At 48.0% G+C, this 21,682-nt stretch overlaps 1 protein-coding gene across 1 annotated transcript in view; it reads right to left on the bottom strand.

Annotated features, from left to right (window-relative positions):
* The window catches only part of LOC137528342 (ras-related protein Rab-32-like), a 66,437-nt gene that overhangs the window by 35,196 nt on the left and 9,559 nt on the right, over positions 1–21,682 (bottom strand). The window contains exon 3 of the mRNA XM_068249621.1: positions 9,656–9,748. Within this exon, the coding sequence (XP_068105722.1) occupies positions 9,656–9,748 (93 nt within the window). The remainder of the gene's footprint in view (positions 1–9,655; positions 9,749–21,682) is intronic.

The following is a 21,682-nucleotide window of genomic DNA, read 5'->3' as shown; positions in this document are numbered from 1 at the left end:
ACACACACACACGTCTGTAGTAACACCCGGTGACATTTCTAGGTTCTTACAAGATACAGGACACTTCTCAGTACCACTGGCATCACAGGACCACTGGCAGGTCAAGTCTCTAGAAATTAGATTAGATGCTCAAGCACTGAGAGACTTCTCCCAGTTACGCCCCTATTGCCTGAGGAAGCGGGCTTGACCCACAAAATGCGTTGCAACAAAGTGGAGTCAAATTCCAATAAAATTGTGTTCTATACTAAAATAGACCTATTGTGTCATTTTTTTTGGGGGGGAAGTCCCAGTGGCGTACCTAGGTCGTCTGACTCTGTGTGTATTAAATGACAACCCCCCCACCCCCCCAAAAAAGGAAAGGAGTGAATGCCGCATATTAATCACACCACGGCGGGTAATGCCAGGTATCGGTGCCCCCAGTATAGGTAGCCTGTAATAGTTGCCCGCAGTATAAGTAGCCTGTAATATTTGCTCGCAGTATATAGGTAGCCTGGAATAGTTGCCCCCAGTATAGGTAGCCTGGAATAGTTGCCCCCAGTATAGGTAGCCTGGAATAGTTGCCCCCAGTATAGGTAACCTGGGATATTTGCCCTCAGTATAGCTAGCCTGGAATAGTTGCCTGCAGTATAGGTATCTTGAAATAGTTGCCCGCAGTATACGTAGCCTGGAATAGTTTCCTGCAGTATAGGTTGTCACGAAAAGTTGCCTACAGTATAGGTAGCCAGGAATATGTGTAGCCAGTATAGATATTGGAGGATGGGGAAAAGGGGGGGGGGGGGGGGAAGGAGGACAGGCAAAAATTCAGTTACCATAATTTCCACCAGGTAAATAGATACCCAACCGCCACAATTGTTAACCAATCAATGAAAAGTGACCTGGTTGCCCTGAAAAAAGTATTTCATTTATTGTTTTGTGACTTATCAAAGCATAAAATGGTGTACAAGACACGATAAACCAACAGTGCTGTTGTACACATACTACATCAAGGCACACGACCAGACTCACCACATTGCATGTCACACACACACAGGTCCGCACATAGGAGCAGATAAAGTCCATCAATAAGCTAATCTCCCATACATAAGTAAAGTTGGTAGTTAACCGTATAGCAGCGAGTTGTCATTGGTTAATTGTGCCTCGCACTAAGTCCAGCAACAGCCAGTATAGATAGCCAGGAATAGGTGCAGCCAGGAATAGGTATAGCCAGGAATAGGTGCACCCAGTATAGATAGCCTGGAATAGGTATAGCCAGGAATAGCTGCAGCCAGTATAGATAGCCAGGAATAGGTGCAGCCAGGAATAGGTATAGCCAGGAATAGGTGCACCCAGTATAGATAGCCAGGAATAGGTGTAGCCAGGAATAGCTGCAGCCAGTATAGATAGCCAGGAATAGTTGCAGCCAGTATAGATAGCCAGGAATATGTGCAGTCAGGAATAGGTGTAACCAGGAATAGGTGCACCCAGTATAGATAGCCAGGAATAGGTGCAGTCAGGAATAAGTGTAACCAGGAATAGGTGCACCCAGTATAGATAGCCAGGAATAGGTGCAGCCGGTATAGATAGCCAGGAATAGGTGCAGCCAGTATAGATAGCCAGGAATAGGTGCAGCCAGGAATAGGTATAGCCAGGAATAAGTGCACCCAGTATAGATAGCCAGGAATAGGTGTAGCCAGGAATAGCAGCAGCCAGTATAGATAGCCAGGAATAGTTGCAGCCAGTATAGGTAGCCAGGAATATGTGCAGCCAGGAATAGGTGTAGCCAGGAATAGGTGCACCCAGTATAGATAGCCAGGAATAGGTGTAGCCAGGAATAGGTGCAGCCAGTATAGATAGCCAGGAATAGGTGCAGCCAGGAATAGGTGTAGCCAGGAATAGGTGCACCCTGTATAGTTAGCCAGGAATAGGTGTAGCTAGTACACGTAGCCAGGAATAGGTGCAGTCAGTATAGATAGCCAGGAATAGGTGCAGCCAGGAATAAGTAGAAAGGAATAGGTGTAGCCAGGAATAGGTGTAGCCAGGAATAGGTGCAGCCAGGAATAGGTAGAAAGGAATAGGTGTAGCCAGTATAGGTAGCCAGAAATAGGTGCAGCCAGGAATAGGTAGCCACTAGCCAGTAATAGGTGCAGCCAGTGTAGGTAGCCAGAAATAGGTGCAGCCAGGAATAGGTGTAGCCAGGAATAGGTGGTCAGGAATAGGTGTAGCCAGTATAGATAGTCCGGATTAGGTGCAGCCAGGATTAGGTAGCCAGGAACAGGTGTAGCCAGGAATAGGAGCAGCCAGTATAGGTAGCCAGGAATAGGTAACCAGGAATAGGTGTAGCCAGTATAGATAGTCAGGAATAGGTAGCCAGGAACAGGTGTAGCCAGGAATAGGTAGCTGGGAACAGAGGTAGCCAGGAATAGGTAGTCAGGAATAGGTGCAGCAAGGAATAGGTAGCCGGGAACAGGTGTAGCCAGGAATAGATAGTCAGAAATAGGTGTAGCCAGTATAGATTGTCAGGAATAGTTGCAGCCAGGAATAGGTGTAACCAGTATAGTTAGGAATAGGTAACCAGGAACAGGTGTAGCCAGGAATAGGTAGCCAGAAACAGGTGTATCCAGGAATAGATAGTCAGGAATAGGTGTAGTCAGTATGGATAGTCAGGAATAGGTAGTCAGAAATAGGTGCAGCCACGAATAGGCAGCCCGGAACAGATGCAGCCAGGAATAGGTAGTCATGAATTGGTGTAGCCAGTATCAGGGCTGGGCCGAGGCATAGGCTGGAGAGGCTCCAGCCTCAGGGCGCAGTGTAGGAGGGGGCGCATAATTCATTCAGCTGTCATTCCCAATTGTGTTTGAAGCAGAAAGAAATAAGAAAAGGGGATACATAGCAGTGACTGCAAGCCAGATAACTAGAGATTAAGGTGTTGGGGAGGTTGGGGGCCCTGGGGCATCTCATAGTCTAATAGCAATCAGTGTGTGACGGCTGGGGTGGGAGGGATGGAGGGGCGCACTTTGCTGTCTCAGCCTTGGGTGCTGGAGGACCTTGTCCCGGTTCTGGCCAGTATAGATAGCCAGGAATAGGTGCAGTCAGAAAAAGGGTATACCTCCCCTTCTCCCCCGTTTACCTCTTCTGCCAGTTGGTCCCCTCCCTATGAAATCCCAGATCCCCCTCCACTGCCCGGCGAGAAATACTGTTCACACCGCATATCAGTGGTGACATCATGCAAGTAGCCGGCAGCAAGGAAATGCCCAGTAACGGTGCTGCTGTTATAAAGGGAGTGACATCTGTTTGCTTCCTGTACACAGCGGACAGCACCTGTTCGCTGCCCGGCGAACAGGTGCTGTCCGCTGTGTACAGGAAGTAAACAGATGTCACTTCCTTTATAACAGCAGCACCGTTACTGGGCATTTCCTTGCTGCCGGCTACTTGCATGATGTCACCACTGATATGCGGTGATAAGTGGAGGGGGATTCCGCATTTCAACAGGACGGGACCAGACGGCCATGGGCGTCCGCAGAAAATTTTCCAGGGGGGGGCAAAAAGTTGGGAGCAAAAAGCGGGGCGTACGCGCGACGCAAATCTGGGTCGGTGTTGGAGCTACGTCATGCGGCGCGCTGCGCCGAAAAATGGGTGTGGTCATGAACCAGAATGTGGGTGTGGTCGTGGGTGGAGACAAGTTTACATGAACTAAGCAATGGTGGGACATTAGATTAGGACAGTGGTGGCGAACCTTTTGGAGGTGGAGTGTCCAAACTGCAAAGTCACTTTACTATCACAAAGTGCCAACAGCAATTTAAACTAAATTCAAACGTTTTAACTCATACATGAACATTATGGAAAATTAAGTTGAAAATAAACTGTGAAGATAAACAATTTCATCCATCCGACTCCTGAAAAAATTATTCATTTTTTTTAGAACCTCCCAGTTTCATTTTCTGTTTTAAAAAGCGGAAAAAGTAGGTTTAATGCTATTGTCTCATATGATGATGATTCAGCTTTTCCCATAGTCTCGCAGTTAGCAATCATGTGACCCTCAACAAGACAAATTCAGCAATCATGAGGCCCCCCCCCCCCCCCCATCAAGACAAATTCAGCAATCATGAGGCCCCCAACATGACCAACTCAGCAATCATGAGGCCCCCAACAAGACAAATTCATCAATCATGAGGCCCGCAACAAGACAAATTCAGCAATCTTGAGGCCCCCAACAAATCATGAGGCCCCCAACAAGACAAAGTCAGTAACCATGAGGCCCGCAACAAGACAAATTCAGCAGTCATGAGGCACATAAATAGACAGCTTTTCACATAAATAGGCAGAATGTCCCCTTAATATGTAGACACCTCTCACCTGGCAGCAGTTCCCCAAAATACACTCAATCTGACAGCAGTGGTTCCCCTAAAATAGGTAGCCACAGGTCTATAGGTACCCCCAGAATAGGTGGCCAGCGGTATAGATGTCCCCAGAACTGGTAGCCAGGGGTAGAGATGTTCCCAGAACAGGTAGCCAGGGGTATATGTGCCCAGTATATGTAGTCAGGGGTATATGTGCCCAGTATATGTAGGCAGGGGTATATGTGCCCAGTACATGTAGGCAGGGGTATATGTGCCCAGTATATGTAGGCAGGGGTATATGTCCCAGTATATGTAGGCAGGGGTATATATCCCAGTATATGTAGCCAGGGGGATATGTCCCAGTATATGTAGCCAGGGGGATATGTCCCAGTATATGTAGGCAGGGGGTATATGTCCCAGTATATGTAGGCAGGGGGTATATGTCCCAGTATATGTAGGCAAGGGGTATATGTCCCAGTATATGTAGCCAGGGGGATATGTCCCAGTATATGTAGCCAGGGGGATATGTCCCAGTATATGTAGCCAGGGGGATATGTCCCAGTATATGTAGGCAGGGGTATATGTCCCAGTATATGTAGCCAGGGGTATATGTCCCAGTATATGTAGGCAGGAGGTATATGTCCCAGTATATGTAGGCAGGGGTATATGTCCCAGTATATGTAGGCAGGGGGTATATGTCCCAGTATATGTAGGCAGGGGTATATGTCCCAGTATATGTAGCCAGGGGGATATGTCCCAGTATATGTAGGCAGTGGGATATGTCCCCAGAAAAAGTTGCCATGTGTGCCCCAGCAGGAGGGGAGCAGCGCAGAGAAGAGGGAGAGCTATGGGCACTCACCTTAGGGGGCTCTCCCTCCCTCTCTCGCTCTCCCCTCCGGAGTCCGGAATGAAGTGTGCAGCGGCTGGCAGCGGGCGGAACTTACCTCCTCTCGTCGCACGCGCCGGATGGATTAGCCGCTACTCTGGTCTGATCCAGACCAGAGTGCGGCACCAGAACTTCCGGCGCAGGAGCGAGACGAGGTAAGTTCCGCCCTCTGCCCAGCCGCTGCACACTTCATTCCGGAGGGGACAGCGAGGGAGAGAGAGCACCCTAAGGTGAGGGAAGGGGGGGGGAGACGTCCGCCCTTCCCCACTGTGCCCATAGCTCTCTCTCTTCTCTGCGCTGGACCCCTCCTTCTGGCTGCACGGTCACACGGCCAGGGGGGGCAGCGGGCGGCCAGGCTCAGGCAGATGCCCGGTTTTGCCGTATGTGCGGACGCCCATGCAGACGGCAGATCAGTAAAGCAGGGGGGGGGGGGGGGTGTTTGGTCCGGGTGACCAGTGGGGGGCTGGGCAGCAGTAATTCACAGCTGCATCCTGCATGGGGACCGGCTGTCACCCCCTAGCGCGATGAGAGGGGGGCGGGCCACTCTTGCCTCCACCCCTTTAAGACACCACTGGTAAGTCCACCACTTGCTTCTGCAGAGAGCGACTTCTTAACCCAAGTGGGGTGGGGTCTAATTTTCCCATCTGCATTCACAGTGGTTGCCTAAGTGGTAACCCACACTTGTGAGTATTATTTTAGGTGTCAAAGTTTGGTCTTCTACAACAAGCCTGTTCATACTACACCATAGTGGGCTATCTATTGTCTCCTTTCCCCCTCTCCCCTTTTTGTATTCAAGCTCTAAAAATTAGGGTCACCCTCAGCAAAACTTTGGACAAAGCTCCTTTCCTCAAACAAAGGATTAGGCTTTAAAGGGACACTTAAGTAAAAAAAAAAAAAAGGAGTTTTACTCACCTGGGGCTTCCAATAGCCCCCTGCAGCTGTGCGGTGCCCTCGCCGTCTCCCTCCGAACCTCCTGGCCCGCCGGCAGCCACTTCCTGTTTCGGTGACAGGAGCTGACAGGCTGGGGACGCAATTGATTCTTAGCGTTCCTGGCCACAATAGCGCCATCTATGCTGCTATAGCATATATCATATATCATATAGCAGCATAGAGGGTGCTAATGTATCTGGGAACGCTAAGAATCACTCGCGTCCCCAGCCTGTCAGCTCCTGTCACCGAAACAGGAAGTGGCTGCCGGCGGGGCCAGGAGGATCGGAGGGAGACGGCGAGGGCAGTGGAGAGCTTCAGGGGGCTATTGGAAGCCCTAGGTGAGTAAAACTCATTTTTTTTTGTTTGACTTCAGTGTCCCTTTAAAGAGAAACTTTAATCCAGGATTGAACTTCATCCCAATCAGTAGCCGATATTGCCTTTACCATGAGAAATCTTTACCTTTTCTCAAATAGATCTTCAGGAACATCTGCCTGTCTGATATTGTGCTAAAACCCCTCCCACAGTGTGATGTCATGACTATGGTCCTGACAGTGTACTGTGTAACATTTTTGGATTATAGGAAATAATGACTGTTTCTAGCTGCCAGGCAAACAATATCTCCCTCTGCGGAATGTTTGTTTACTAAGAGTGCTATGCACAGAGATCACCTAGCAGAACTAATGATGTCGCCACCACCTGTGATAAATTTCAGAATTTCAGAGAGGAAAGATTTTACAATGGGCAAACACTGACTAAATAATCTATAAATAAATATTGTAGAAAATTAAGCAATTTTATTCATTACGTTATTTTCACTACAGTTCCTCTTTAACCTTTTGGGGACCACCTGCATTAGATTCTACGCCACACTTGTGGCTGTTCTAGCCTGATGCGGCGAAGGATCTACGCCACCCTCTGTTACTACTCCCCGAAGCGATCGTGCGCACCCGAGAGGAGAGATTCTCCCCTCAGTGATCAGAAGCCATCACGTATGGCTTCTGATCATGTGATCACTATGATCACTATAATCGCCGGCGGATCATAGTGATCACTTACAGAGCTGCGGCGGAAGGGGGGAAGAAGAAGATCCACTCACCTCCCTGCCCTTCCCAGGACGATCGGCACTCCCCACCGCTCTGGTCGGCATCTCTGCTCGCTGTGACCTAAGTCCTGGGCCGCGCCTTGATGATGTCATCATGCCACGACCCGGGACTTAGCGTCAGAATGAGGAGGGATGTCGGCGAGAGTGAAGGTGTCCTCAGCGGCTCATCGCGTGAAGGCTGCTGGTGCAAAGGGGGGACACCTGGCTCCAGGAGGGAAATCTGGCCCAGCAAGCCCTAACACGATCCGGCTGCCTGACCCCCCAAACACGCGCCCCCCACCCCCTCCCATGCAAAAGATCCTGGTCCTTAAGGGGAGTTAGGCGGTCGGTCCTGAAAAGGTTAAGCACCTTACAACAGCCACAAGAAACATACAAAATAGAACATGTACAATGTTCTTTACAATAACCACTTCTATTATATAAGATCACTAGCCACAAAGCCAATTTAATAAAGGGCTAACATGCGCCGTCCACAGCCGCATTCTATGTGCGCGTCAGAGACCCCGCATGCGTGCATTGCTGCACCCGTCCTGACTGCTACACATAGACCGCCCATGGCCACGTGCCACGCATGCTCACTAGGCTGGTAAATGGATACAGGAGGACGCAGCAACAGGGAGATTATTATATAGGATATTTATGTAGCATCTACCCTCAGACAACATAATTAAACAGAAGATCACACAATTAGGCAGCGTGTCCTCTTACACAACATAATTAGACAGCGTATACCCCAAATACAAGTAGGCAGTGTCCCCTTAAACAACATAGTAGGGCAGCAGGTACCTCCCCAAACAACATAAATAAGCAGATTTTTACTCCAGAAGTACATCCCTTAAAACTCATAAATAGGTGGAGTGTACCCACAACATAATCAGCCATTGAGCTCCAAAGTATAATTGGGCAGCACGTCCTCAAACATAATTAGGTTGTGTGACCCCAAACATAATGAGGCAGTATGAAATACATCTGAACACTGTGTCACCAAAACATATGTAGGAATTGTGCCCCCAAAATATAATAAAGCAGTATGCTCCCCACCTTCAAAAACAAGGTACTATGCGCCCCCCCCCCCAAAAAAAAACAACAACAAAAAAACAAACAAAAAAACATCAACAAACCCATAGATAAAAATAAAGTAGCCTGGTGTACCAGCCAGATAGCAGAATTAATGACCTGGCATGTTCCTCCCCCTTCCAAATATAATAATCTGATAGAATGGTGACTCATTTCCTCTGCAAAATATGACAAGATACTTAGTCAGTATTTGCTAATTGTAAAATACTTCCTCTCCCTGATTTACTTTATGAAATGTATCACGAGTGGTGACATCTTTAATTCTGCCAGGTGATCTGTACTAAATGTCCATTACAGAAAGAAATATTGTTTACTTGGCAGTTGGAAAAAGCAGTTATTTCCCACAATGCAATGAGGTTCACAGACAGAAAACTGTCAGGACCATGGGCATGACATCACACCGTGGAAGGGGTTTCACCACAATATCAGCCACATAGACCCCCCTCAGGGCTGGTCAGAGGCGAGAGAGGCTCCAACCTCAGGACCCAGTGTAGGAGGGGCCACATACTTCACTCAGCTTTCATTCCCCTGATGTGTTTGAAGCAGAGAGAAATCAGAAAAGGGGATACATGGCAGTGGCTGTAATTCTTAGTCTAATAGCAATCAGTATGTGACGGCTGGGGTGGGAGGGGTGGAGGGGCGCACTTTGGTGCCTCAGCCTTGGGTGCTGGAGAACCTTGTCCCGGCTCTGCCCCCCCTGATGATTAATATGAGAAAAAGTAAAGATTTCACATAAGGAAAGAGAGTATCAGACACTGCTTGGGATGTAGTTCAATCCTGGGTTAAAGTTCCTCTGTTAGTAGCCTGCTATGCCCAACCATGGATATCAGAATTAAGTAGCCTTGTGCCCCACAGCCCCCCAGATATCAGAATAAAGTAGCCTGGCACCCCCTTCTCCTCTGACCAAGATATCAGAATTAAGGGCTTTTCTTCCCTCCCTGCTGCTCCCCAACTACCTTATTATGTGGGTGGTAATGGGACAGGGGGAGAAACTGGACAGTTCACAGGCTGTTATTTGGTCTAACCAAGGTGCATCTGGCATTGGCCCAAAAAGTCAGCTTTGCAAACCCAGCATGCTGGGTAATAAAAAAAGAATAATCCAAAATGGTTTATTTGCATCGCATATCATAACACGTTCCACATAATATACATAACGACAGAAGTCTAAACTAAAGCTTTAATAATACATGCTAATAACAAATGTATCTGTCTACATACAAATTCACTATGTACATTATTTTACATGTCTTTGTATACAGATTTATACCACTATAATCAAAAGCGACAACACTGTGAACAACCTTTTGTGTAACGTAAATGTAGAGGATGTGCTGAAGGTCTTACAATATTGGGATCATTTGTAGATTCACATTCTTCCATGTTTGCTACCATTTGTTTAATTAAAGTGGACATTGCTTGATTGATGTTCACATTTTCCTGAAGGAAGAGAAAGATAATTAATTGCTTAAAGAGCGTACCTCTATGTAAGATGAAGCATATAACCGGGGCAGGTAAAAATGGCGCACAGCTCTGCCGGAGTATTATGGCGCGGCCATTCAAGTAAATGTAAAACCTTAAATTACCGTTTTGAACATAGAAATTATGGCACACAGCCGCACACGCTTGCCTGAGGGCTGAAATTTTGGTGCAGGGTGATGCCGCTACGATCAAGGCAGTTTCGCTCCCCGCCTCCAGGCTCTGAATACCCCGCTCAGATGTATTTCTTTCCCCCGCTGGCAGATCATACCTGCTTCCCGTAGACAGCTCTGCTAGCAGTGCCAGTGCACTTCCGCTATTTACCCTCACAGGTCCCGGTTTACATGTGTTAATCTGCCTCGTTGTTGCTTAGCCCCCAATCAGCGCTGTTCTCTGCCGGTTTGTTATTGAAGTGTTCCGAATCCGATCACGGAACGGGACTAAGCAACAACGAGGCAGATTAAGCCTAACACATGTAAACCGGGACCTGTGAGGATAAATAGCGGAAGTGCGCTGGCACTGCTAGCAGAGCTGTCTACGGGAATCTGCTAGCGGGGGAAAGAAATACATTTGAGCGGGGTATTCAGAGCCTGGAGACGGGGAGCGAAACTGCCTTGATCGTTACTGAGCAGTGGCAGCATCACCTACCCCCACTGCCTCACTAGCAGCTCTGCATTTATGGCGCACCCTTCCGCCAAACAATGTATCATAAAACGCTATTTACCATTTTAATGTATTTACATTAAAACGGTAAATAGCGTTTTATGAAACATTTATCGGCAGATCGGTGTGCCATTTTTCCCCCTGCGCCATTATTAACTGCACGCACATATAACCTTCACTGTTAATATAAGCTTATATTGTTAAGGTGGTCATATACTGTGCTGGTCTCAGTACAGAAGAAGAAGGAGCAAACAAGCTATACACCCTCCTGACCTCTCTCTGTGTGTTACTGGCTTGAGCTGTACATTCTATTAACCAATTCGGCCTTTCTGGACGAGCTTTCTCGTCCAGAAAGGCACTGCTGCTTTCCCTGCGTGGTGCGCGCGATCGGGCGCGCGCCCGCGCACACCCGCCGCCCGCCCCCGATCAGTGAATGGAAATATAATTCCCATTCACCGATCTAACTTCCCCGCAGAAATACCGACACTTTCTATCCAGAGAGCGTGGTATTTCTGCCCCCAGGAAACATCTCCCCTGCATTTAAGTTCCTGGATGCGAGATCGTTCGCATCCAGGACTTTTTTCACTGTGGCCATCTTGTGGCCAAATAGTAAACTGCACCAACATACATTTTAAAATAAACAATTATACTATTTTACATTTAAAATAGTCAGTTTCCCTCCCACACCAAAAATTACCCACATACAATTTTATTAAAAAAAATAAATAAAAAAAATACAATTAAAAAAAAAAAAAACATAAATAGTTACCCAAGGGTCTAAACTTTTTAAATATGCATGTCAAGAGAGTATGTTATTATATTATTTAAAATTATAAGCTTATAAATAGTGATGGACGCAAATTGAAAAAATGCACCTTTATTTCTAAATGAAATATCGGCACCATAAATTGTGATAGGGACATCGTTTAAATGGTGTAATAACCGGGACAGATGGGCAAATAAAATACATGGGTTTTAATTACAGTGGCGTATATTAATTTCAAACAATAATGGCCAAAAACTGAGAAATAATGTATTTTTTTCATTTCTTTCTTAATCTTCCTGTTAAAGTGGATTTAGAAAAAAATAATTCTTAGCAAAATGTACTACCCAAAGAAAGCTTAATTAGTGGCGGAAAAAACAAGATATAGATCAATTCATTGTGATAAGTAGCAATAAAGTTATAGGCGAATGAATGGGAGGTGAACGTTGCTCGGATGCATGAGATTTTCAGCACTGCGGCGCTGAACCGGTTACGATGAAGGAGCAGCCCAGCTATACACCTCTCAAGATGCAGGGGACAAATTTCCTTCAAAACCATTTAACTTGGCAATGGAGCATTACACTGACACGGGACCTGGTGTAATGGAAAGCCAGGACTTTCAGCTTTTCAAAAATTGGTAAAGAGAACCCGAGGCATGTTTGTTAAATCATATTAGGACACAAAGGCATGTTTTGTGTACAGTGACCAGCTTCTGTGTCCTTCTATTGTGCCTTCGGCCCAAAATAAAACACAGAAAACCGATGTGTTAGCCCTCAATAGGGTTGTTTGAAGTGCTTTCACAGCAAGTGTGGAACAAGAACACAGGCCTAGCTATTGCTTTCCCTACCTATCTGCAGCAAGTCTGTCCCTGCTCTCACTAACAGTCAGCAGCCAGCAGAGAATGAATCCAATATGGCCACTGCAACTGCTTTTTGATAGGGGGTGGGAGGTCCAGGAAGGGGTGCTAGCTGATTGGCTGCCATGTGTCTGCTGACTGTAAGGTAAGGGGTCAAAGTTTAGCTCAATGATAATGTATAGGGGCGAATAGAATACGCCAAATGTTTGCTGTTTGCCGCAAATGCAAACAGCTGATGTTCGCAGAATACTGCTCACCGGCGAACTGTTTGGTCCAACTCTAATGACCATTTTACCTCCATACCGTGGGTGGTACTAACAGTGTAATGGCCGCTGCTCCATGTCGTTAGTATCGGTAAATATCCACAGTCGAGACAGCACCATTAATTATAATTAAAGCCCTTTATTGAATCAAAAGCAGCATGACGTTGCTCTGAAACAGCGGCAGCTCCTCTGTTTTGGTCAGACAGACCTTTTTCAAGCCATTCACTTTCAGGGAAAGGTCTGTCTGACCAAAACAGCGGAGCTGTCACTGTTTCAGAGCAACGTCATGCTGCTTTTGATTCAATAAAGGGCTTTAATTATAATTGATGGTGCTGACTGGTCTGTGGATGCTGCATCTCTTTGGAAAATGCATGTTTAGGCCGGGGACACACTTGTTTTCCAGTTTTTCTGCATGCGTTTTCTGCACAATATGGGCTTGATTCACAAAGCCGTGATAACTCATATCATGGTTGCGCTAGCGTTTTGCGCACGCTATAACGGTGTTCGTGTGCAATCACAAATTTTCACGTGAAAATTGCCATGTTTTGCATGAAAACTTGCGATTGCGAGCGCAAACCGTTATGTGCGATATAGCGTGCGCAAATCGCTAGCGCGACCGTGATATGTTTTATCATGGCTTTGTGAATCAAGCTCGAGGTGTTTGTATACAGTAAAACCTGTGCGTTTTTTCACAGCAGCTAATGTAATTGATAGAGAAACTGACAAAATGTGCAGAATTATCCTCCAGGATGTCGTTTTTTTTTCTGCAAACGAAAAACGCATTAAGTGCGAACTAGCCCATTGAATAACATGAATTCTCCGTTTTTCTGTGCAGAAAAAAAAACAAATCAGTCAAGTGTGTCCCCTGCCTTAATATTAATTAATGTGGCAAAACTGCAAGCACATACAGAACCGCATATACTAAAGCTAGGGCAAACCCGCACAACACAGGGAGCACATACAAATTCCATGTAGATAGTGTCCTAGCTCATATTCAAGCCACGGATCCAGCACTGCTAGCGCTAGGCAAAGGTGCTATCCACTGGGCCACAGTGTGTTATAATATAATGAATAGCTGTTGGAAGAAGGCCGGATTTCTATCTCATTTCTAAATGAATGATGCCTTAAAAATCAGCCTATGCAGTCCAGAATAACTCCAAAATTCCCACTGGGCAATGTCTGATGTGCTTAGGCCTGTTTTGCAGGTATTGTAATGTACAGTACATTATTTTTTATGCACCTTTAAAGTGAATTTCCATCAAAACATAAAAATTCCGGTTCTTTTCCGTTAGCCGGGCGCATCCACTAGGTGGCGATAAAACTCCACCAGAGTTACATCTTTCCCTACTATCCATGGCAGCCTGGAGGGAGAATATAATTAACGCCACCTAGTGGTTGCGCCTGGCTAACGGAAAAGTACCAAAATTCCCCATTCCTTTCCATCCCTAAAATCTCAGAACTAACCATGATTATATTTAAAATCTGCTGTCATATAAGTGTTAGATTAGTCCTCATAGTGTCATTAGAGGGTTGTGGTCTGTAGTCTGTACTGCCATTTCCTCTTCCTTCAGCATGGTCCTTGGAATGGGATGTGGCTCAGTCTGCCACCCAACTTTCTTCCATCATTCTAGACTATATCAATGGAAAATGACTTCCAGGTTCCAGAGAGTAGAGAATAAAGTCTAAAAATCCCATCACATGATGCTCAAATTGAGACCAAAAATAAAATATTTACATGTTGTTTGTATGTTTAATTAGTAATGGGTTGTTCCAGAATGGGGTTTGGTATTAAATCTCTCTTAAAACAGGACTGACATTCCATACAAGTCTAACTATCAAGGGTATGTGTGACTCCAGAGTACTCACTGTTCCTTTCTGAGCAACCAATAACTTACTGTTCCTTAAAGCAAATATACACAAACTTTTCTTTTTTTTGCTTAATACCAGCTGCGTGCCTAAAAACATTGGTGTATTGATACACAGCACCATCTAATGTTGCTGGCCAGAACTGCGAACTGTAGTCTGTATCATGGAGGCTGCTATCTTTCTTTCTGCATCTTCTGAACAGAACTTTACCAATGTTATGTAACAGGGATTATCTATGCCATTATACTGCTTTAAAAAACCAGTGTTCATTGCAGAAGCTCAGGTCAACCATCAGGGGGCACAGGTAGTACTCAAGTACACAGGAAGGTAACTACAAATCATGGGGTGCTGTAATAACATGTTGATGGGACCCCTAGCCCTACTTAAGCCTTGCTACAACAATTACATCTTCTGTAGCTCCATCTCCATGGATATGAGTAGATATGGTAACATAAAAGAAACATATAAGGTACACTGCATATTCAAAGAAATAGAGACATGGCCAAGTATTCTGTACTCCTACAAGAAAAAAGAAGCCAGAATTGACATTGAAATAATTTTAAATTGACAAAAATAACTGGCACCCATTTCTCATTTAGAAAAAAATGTGTCTTTGCTTGAGAGTTTTGATTTAATAGACGATTTAATATATTAATACTCTAGATAGTGATGGGTCGAACCTCCGATTTTAGGTTCGCGAACCGGGTTCGCGAACTTCCGCGAAAGGTTCGGTTTGCGAAAAAGTTAGTGAACCGCAATAGACTTCAATGGGGAGGCGAACTTTGAAAAATAGAAAAAATTATGCTGGCCACAAAAGTAATGGAAAAGATGTTTCAAGGGGGTCTAACACCTGGAGGGGGGCATGGCGGAGTGGGATACACACCAAAAGTCCCGGGGAAAAATCTGGATGTGACGCAAAACAGCATTTTAAGGGCAGAAATCACATTGAATGCTAAATTGCAGGCCTAATGTGCTTTAAAACATCTTGCATGTGTATACCTCAATCAGGTAGGGTAATTAGAGTACTGCTTCACACTGACGCACCAAACTAACTGTGTACGGCACCGCAAGTTACCAGCTGTTTGTATAGTGACGGCCATGCTGGACTACTGCGCAACATGGCGAGATTGCTCTTCCTCACTCAGTGATGTCAGGTAATGTGTGACTTCCTTATCAACTTTCCATGGCATTGTTAAAAAGCTTACGTTTTGTTTTTAAATTACATTTTCTACTTGCTGTGTACTTGTTCAGTACCGCTACAATGAGAATCCTATGGAGGCGGGCAAGTCTGGCATTGTGACCCCGGGTAATGGCCGGGGAATGAGGGCTTGAATCCGGTGTGGAGCCTGAGCAACGGCTACCACTACACATCCAAAGAGGGCAGCAGGCAGGCATACACGCCCGCCCCGAGGTAGTGACCAAAAATAACAATACAGGAGGACTATCGAGGGCTTCCTGTATTTGAAATGAATGTACTTTAAATCCTTTAACGAGAACCAGTTATGGCGGGCAAAGATGACACCACATTCCTTTCACGAGAATCATATGGAGGCGGGCAAGTCTGCCATTTGTGACCACGGGTAATGGCCAGGGAATGAGAGTTTGAATCCGGTGTGGAGCCTGAGCAACGGCTACCACTACACATCCAAGGAGGGCAGCAGGCAGGCATGCACGCCCGCCCCGAGGTAGTGACCAAAAATAACAATACAGGAGGACTATCGAGGGCTTGCTGTATTTGAAATGAATGTACTTTAAATCCTTTAACGAGAACCAGTTATGGCGGGCAAAGATGACACCACATTCCTTTCACGAGAATCATATGGAGGCGGGCAAGTCTGCCATTTGTGACCCTGGGTAATGGCCGGGGAATGAGGGATGGAATCCGGTGTGGAGCCTGAGCAACGGCTACCACTACACAGGCAAGGAGGGCAGCAGGCAGGCATGCACGCCCGCCCCGAGCAGGGCCGGCCCTAGACTTTTTGCCGCCCGAGGCAAAATTAGAAAAAAATTTGAAAAAAAATCGTCACCCCCCGCCCCCCCAGGCGTGGGTGGGGGGGGGGGGGGTTGGGGGCGCCGAGCTGGATGGGTAGCGGGCAGAAAGGGGGTATTGGGCCTAACGGTGGGGAGGGGGGTCGGAGCTCCCCCCTCCCTCGCCTGGGTCCCCCGATCTGCGCTCCTCCTCCATTGTTAAGTACCAGCGTGCATATGATTAAGAGGCAACGGGCGGGGGAATCACTCACCTTTTCCGCGTTCCATCGTGCGCTCCACTGACGTCACTTCCTGCAAGGCCGTCCACTTACAATACAGTGGGCGGCGTTGCCGGAAGTGACGTCAGTGGAGCACACGATGGAACGTGGAAGAGGTGAGTGATTCCCCTGCCCGTCGCCTCTTAATCATATGCACGCTGGTACTTAACGCTGGAGGAGGAGCGCAGATCGGGGGACCCAGGCAAGGGAGGGGGGGGGGTCCGACCCCCCTCCCCACCGTTAGGCCCAATACCCCCTTTCTGCCAACTACCCCTCCAGCTCGGCGGGCGGCCCCCAGCATCCATGGACAGGCGGGTGCCGCCCCCCCAGATTTGCCGCCTGAGGCAAATGTTTCACCCCGCCTCATGAGCGGGCCGGCCCTGGCCCCGAGGTAGTGACCAAAAATAACAATACAGGACTCAGGAGGACTTTTGAGGCCCTAATTGTAATGAATCAACTTTAAATCCTTTAACGGAAATCCGTTATGGAGGGCAAGTCTGCCATTGTCACCACGGGTAATGGGCGGGGAATGAAGGTTGGATTCCGGCCCGAAGTGGGAGCCTGCTGAGACCCATGCTGTAGCTGCCCTGACCGTGCTTTGCAGACCAGGCATCTGTGGTCAGATGGACCCTTGACCCAGCGGAAGACAAACCAAGTCGAAAGCATTTGCCAAGAATGTTTTACGGAGGGCAAGTTTTTTGCCATTTTTTTCAATTGTTTGAAACTGTAGATGGTTGTATTTTTAAATTGTTTGAAACTGTAGATGGTTGTATTTTTAAATTGTTTGAAACTGTAGATGGTTGTATTGCGTTCCGGAGTTGGAGCCTAAGAAACGGCTACCACCACACATCCAGGCAAGGAGGGCAGCAGGCAGGCATGCTCGTCCGCCCCGAGGTAGTGACCAAAAATAACAATACAGGACTCAGGAGGACTTTTGAGGCCCTAATTGTAATGAATCAACTTTAAATCCTTTAATGGGAATCCGTTGTGGAGGGCAAGTCTGCCATTGTCACCACGGGTAATGGGCGGGGAATGAAGGTTGGATTCCGGCCCGAAGTGGGAGCCTGCTGAGACCCATGCTGTAGCTGCCCTGACCGTGCTTTGCAGACCAGGCATCTGTGGTCAGATGGACCCTTGACCCAGCAGAAGACAAACCAAGTCGAAAGCATTTGCCAAGAATGTTTTACGGAGGGCAAGTTTTTTGCCATTTTTTTCAATTGTTTGAAACTGTAGATGGTTGTATTTTTAAATTGTTTGAAACTGTAGATGGTTGTATTTTTAACTTGTTTGAAACTGTAGATGGTTGTATTTTTAAATTGTTTGAAACTGTAGATGGTTGTATTGCGTTCCAGAGTTGGAGCCTAAGAAACGGCTACCACCACACATCCAGGCAAGGAGGGCAGCAGGCAGGCAGGCATGCATGCCCGCCCCGAGGTAGTGACCAAAAATAACAATACAGGACTCAGGAGGACTTTTGAGGCCCTAAATGTAATGAATCAACTTTAAATCCTTTAACGGAAATCCGTTATGGAGGGCAAGTCTGCCATCCATTCAAGTGCAAGTTCTGCACTGACTGCCAGGTATAATACAATGTGCAGTCACAGATGCAGTGAAAGGTATGCAGTGACTGCAAACAGCCATTTGTGTAGTGACGGCCGTGCAGGACTGGTGCGCACCATGACGAGAGTGCAGGTGATGGTGGCTTTTCAGCCCATATGGTCGCCCGGCTGATGTAGCTGAATGACAGAACAGTGACTGTCCAGCTGATCAAATTTGGTCTGACCACAATGAAACAACGACCTTATTATCTTTGGTGTGCTACCCCCACCCGAGACACTCATATAGCCGGCTCCCGGCGGTCATTGCTTCATTGTGATAGGCAAGCCCCTTCACCGCAGCAAGGTAATGATCACGAAGGGGGATTGGCACATGTACATGCCTTTTGTTTTTTTGTTGCAGCCGCCTGCAGTTCAGCCAGAAAAATTAGGCAGGCATGTGCACGCCCCAGAAAAATTAGTATAGCGGCCACTACTAGCAGCGGCCTTAAAAATTCTGGAATCCGCCAAGAGTCCTGGACCCTGGTGGTGGTGGCGGAGAAAGCAGTCAAGTGGCCTGCAGGCAGAGATGCTGTGTGTGGGGACTGACTTAGTCTTCGGTCATGCAATAGCCCTCAGGGATCCATGCCTCATTCATTTTGATAAAGGTCAGGTACTGAACACTGTCATGACTTAGGCGACTTCTCTTCTCAGTGACAATGCCTTCAGCTGCACTGAAGGTCCTTTCTGACAGGACGCTTGCGGCAGGACAAGAGTGAAGTTGTATGGCTAATTGGGACAGCTCTGGCCACAGGTCAAGCATGCGCAACCAGTAGAGCAAGGGTTCATCCCCGCTGCTCGCAGTCGCAGTGTGTACATCCACACTTAAGGCCAGGCCTGCCGGTCCAGGCGTTGGTGGAGGGTGGATCCTGAGGGGCTACTGCGAGGCGTTGGACTAAAGAATGTCCGCATGTCCGACATCACCCCGAGATCGCTGGAGCGTCCTGTCCTTGCCTGCGTGGACTGGTGAGGAAGAGGAGGATTACTGCCAGTGGTACCTTTATTGCGTTGTACTGTCACATCACCCTTAAATGCATTGTAAAGCATCATTGACAGCTTGTTCTGCAAGTGCTGCATCCTTTCCGCCTTGTGTTGAGTTGGTAACAGGTCTGCCACTTTGTGCCTGTACCGAGGGTCTAGTAGCGTGGCCACCCAGTACAGGTCATTCCCCTTGAGTTTTTTGATACGGGGGTCCCTCAACAGGCTGGACAACATGAAAGAGGCCATCTGCACAAAGTCGGATCCAGACGTACTCTCCATCTCCTCTTGCTCTTCCACAGTGACGTCACGCAACTCCTCTTCCTCCCCCCAGCCACGAACAATACCACGGGAACGTGGAGCAGCAGAAGCCCTCTGTGATGGCTGCTGCGGTTGTTCTTCTGCCGCCGCCTCCTCTTCCTCCTCCACAGAAACACCTTCCTCATAATCGTCATCCGAGTCTGACTCCTCTCCTTCCCCACACGACTCCTCTTCTTTCTCCTCCTCCCACCTCTGTGGTGCAGCAGGTGTCGAGGAAACATGTGGTTCGGATGTAAATCGCTTCCACGAATCCTCCTGCCGTAGCTGTTCCTGTTCCCGCTCCTCCACAGCTTCATCCACCACTCTACGCACGGCACGCTCCAGGAAGTAAGCGTAGGGGATCAAGTCGCTGATGGTGCCTTCAGCGCGACTCACCAGGTTGGTCACCTCCTCAAACGGCCGCATGGTCCTGCATGCATTTCGCATCAGTGTCCAGCTGTTTGGCCACAACATCCCCATCTTCCCAGATTGTGTCCTTCTACTGTAGTTGTACAGGTAATGGGTGACGGCTTTCTCCTGGTCTAGCAGGCGAGAGAACATGAGCAGGGTGGAATTCCAGCGAGTTGGGCTATCGCATATCAAGCGTCTCACCGGCAAGTTGTTTTTCCGCTGAATGTCCGCAAAGCGTGCCATGGCCATATAAGACCGCCTGAAATGCCCACACAACTTCCTGGTCTGCTTCAGGACGTCCTCTAAGCCTGGGTACTTTGAGACAAATCTTTGCACGACCAGATTCAGCACATGTGCCATGCAGGGTACATGTGTCAGCTTTCCCAAATTCAAAGCGGAAAGGAGATTGCTGCCGTTGTCACACACCACGTTGCCGATCTCCAGCTGGTGCGGGGTCAGCCATTGCTCCACCTTTTTGTTAAGAACAGCCAGGAGAGCTGCTCCAGTGTGACTCTCCGCTTTGAGGCAAGACATGTCTAAAATTGCGTGACACCGTCGTACCTGGCATGCAGCGTAGGCTCTGGGGAGATGGGGCTGTGTAGCTGGAGAGGAAGAGGAGATGGCAGCACCGCTAGAGTTCAACTGACACTCAGCCAAGGAGGAGGAGGAGGTTGACAGCGAAGAGGATGTAGCTGGAGGAGAAGGAGAGGAGGTGGCAGGAGGCCTGCCTGCAAGCCGTGGAGGTGTCACAAGTCGGTCCGCTGCGCAGCCACGTACTCCCTGCTTGCTGCCATCGGTCACCAGGTTTCCCCAGTGGGCTGTGTACGTAATGTAGCGGCCCTGCCTGTGCTTGGCAGACCAGGCATCCGTGGTCAGGTGCACCCTTGACCCAACGCTCTTCGCAATAGATGACACCACTTACCTCTGAACTGCACGGTACAGTTTGGGTATGGCCTTTCGTGAAAAATAAGTGCGGCCTGGTATCTTCCACTGCGTTGTCCCAATGGCCACAAATTTACGGAAAGCCTCTGACTCCACCAGCTTGTATGGCAATAGCTGGCGAGCTAATAGTTCCGCCACACCAGCTGTCAGACGCCGGGCAAGAGGGTGACTGGCCGAAAGTGGCTTCTTCTGCTCAAAGACTTCCTTCATGGACACCTAGCTACTGCTGTGGGCAGAGGAGCAGGAACCGCTCAAGGGCAGAGGCGGTGTGAAGGAGGGTGGCTGTGAAGGTTCAAGGGAGAAAGCGGATGAAGACGATGCACCTGAAGGAGGAAGAGGAGAAGGAGGGTGGCTTGTCTTTTGAGGGGTGCTGCTTTTCCTCAGGTGTTCTTCCCATAGCTGTTTGTGCCTTTTCTCCAGGAGCCTTTGTAAGGCACTTGTCCCTACGTGAGTGTTGGCCTTTCCACGGCTCAATTTTTGAAGGCAGAGAGAACAGATGGCTTTGCTCCTATCTGAGGCACACACGTTAAAATATTTCCAAACCGCTGAGCCCCCCTGGGGTGATGGCACTACGGTGGCATCAACAGCTGACCTTGAAGGGCATGTTGGCTGGCTGACCCTAGCTGGCGATACATGGCGCCGGACACTGCCCCCAGCTGTTTCTGAGGACGAGCTCCCTCTGCTTCTATCATGGAGTCATCTCCTCCTACTCCTCTCTGGCTCCCCTCTGAACTGTCCCCCTGGTCATCTCTATCTCTATTGGGAACATATGTGGCATCCGTATAATCGTCATCATAATCCTCCTGCCCAGTTTCACTTTCCTCAGACAACTCCACAACTGCACCAACTTCAGGTGGGTCATCATGCCCCTCCTCACACGTTACGTCCATACTATCGCCACCTAACTCAGACGTATGAGGTGGTGTACCTGCGCCTTCTTCTTGTTGTTGCAGTAGTGGCTGTGAATCGGTGATTTCACCACCACCATTACCAAATAACTCCTGCGAAGTGT

Source organism: Hyperolius riggenbachi, chromosome 8 (assembly GCF_040937935.1).
Source record: "Hyperolius riggenbachi isolate aHypRig1 chromosome 8, aHypRig1.pri, whole genome shotgun sequence".
Taxonomy (NCBI): domain Eukaryota; kingdom Metazoa; phylum Chordata; class Amphibia; order Anura; family Hyperoliidae; genus Hyperolius; species Hyperolius riggenbachi.
The sequence above is the reverse complement of the archived record's forward strand: the minus strand, read 5'-3'. Positions and strand labels throughout refer to the sequence as shown.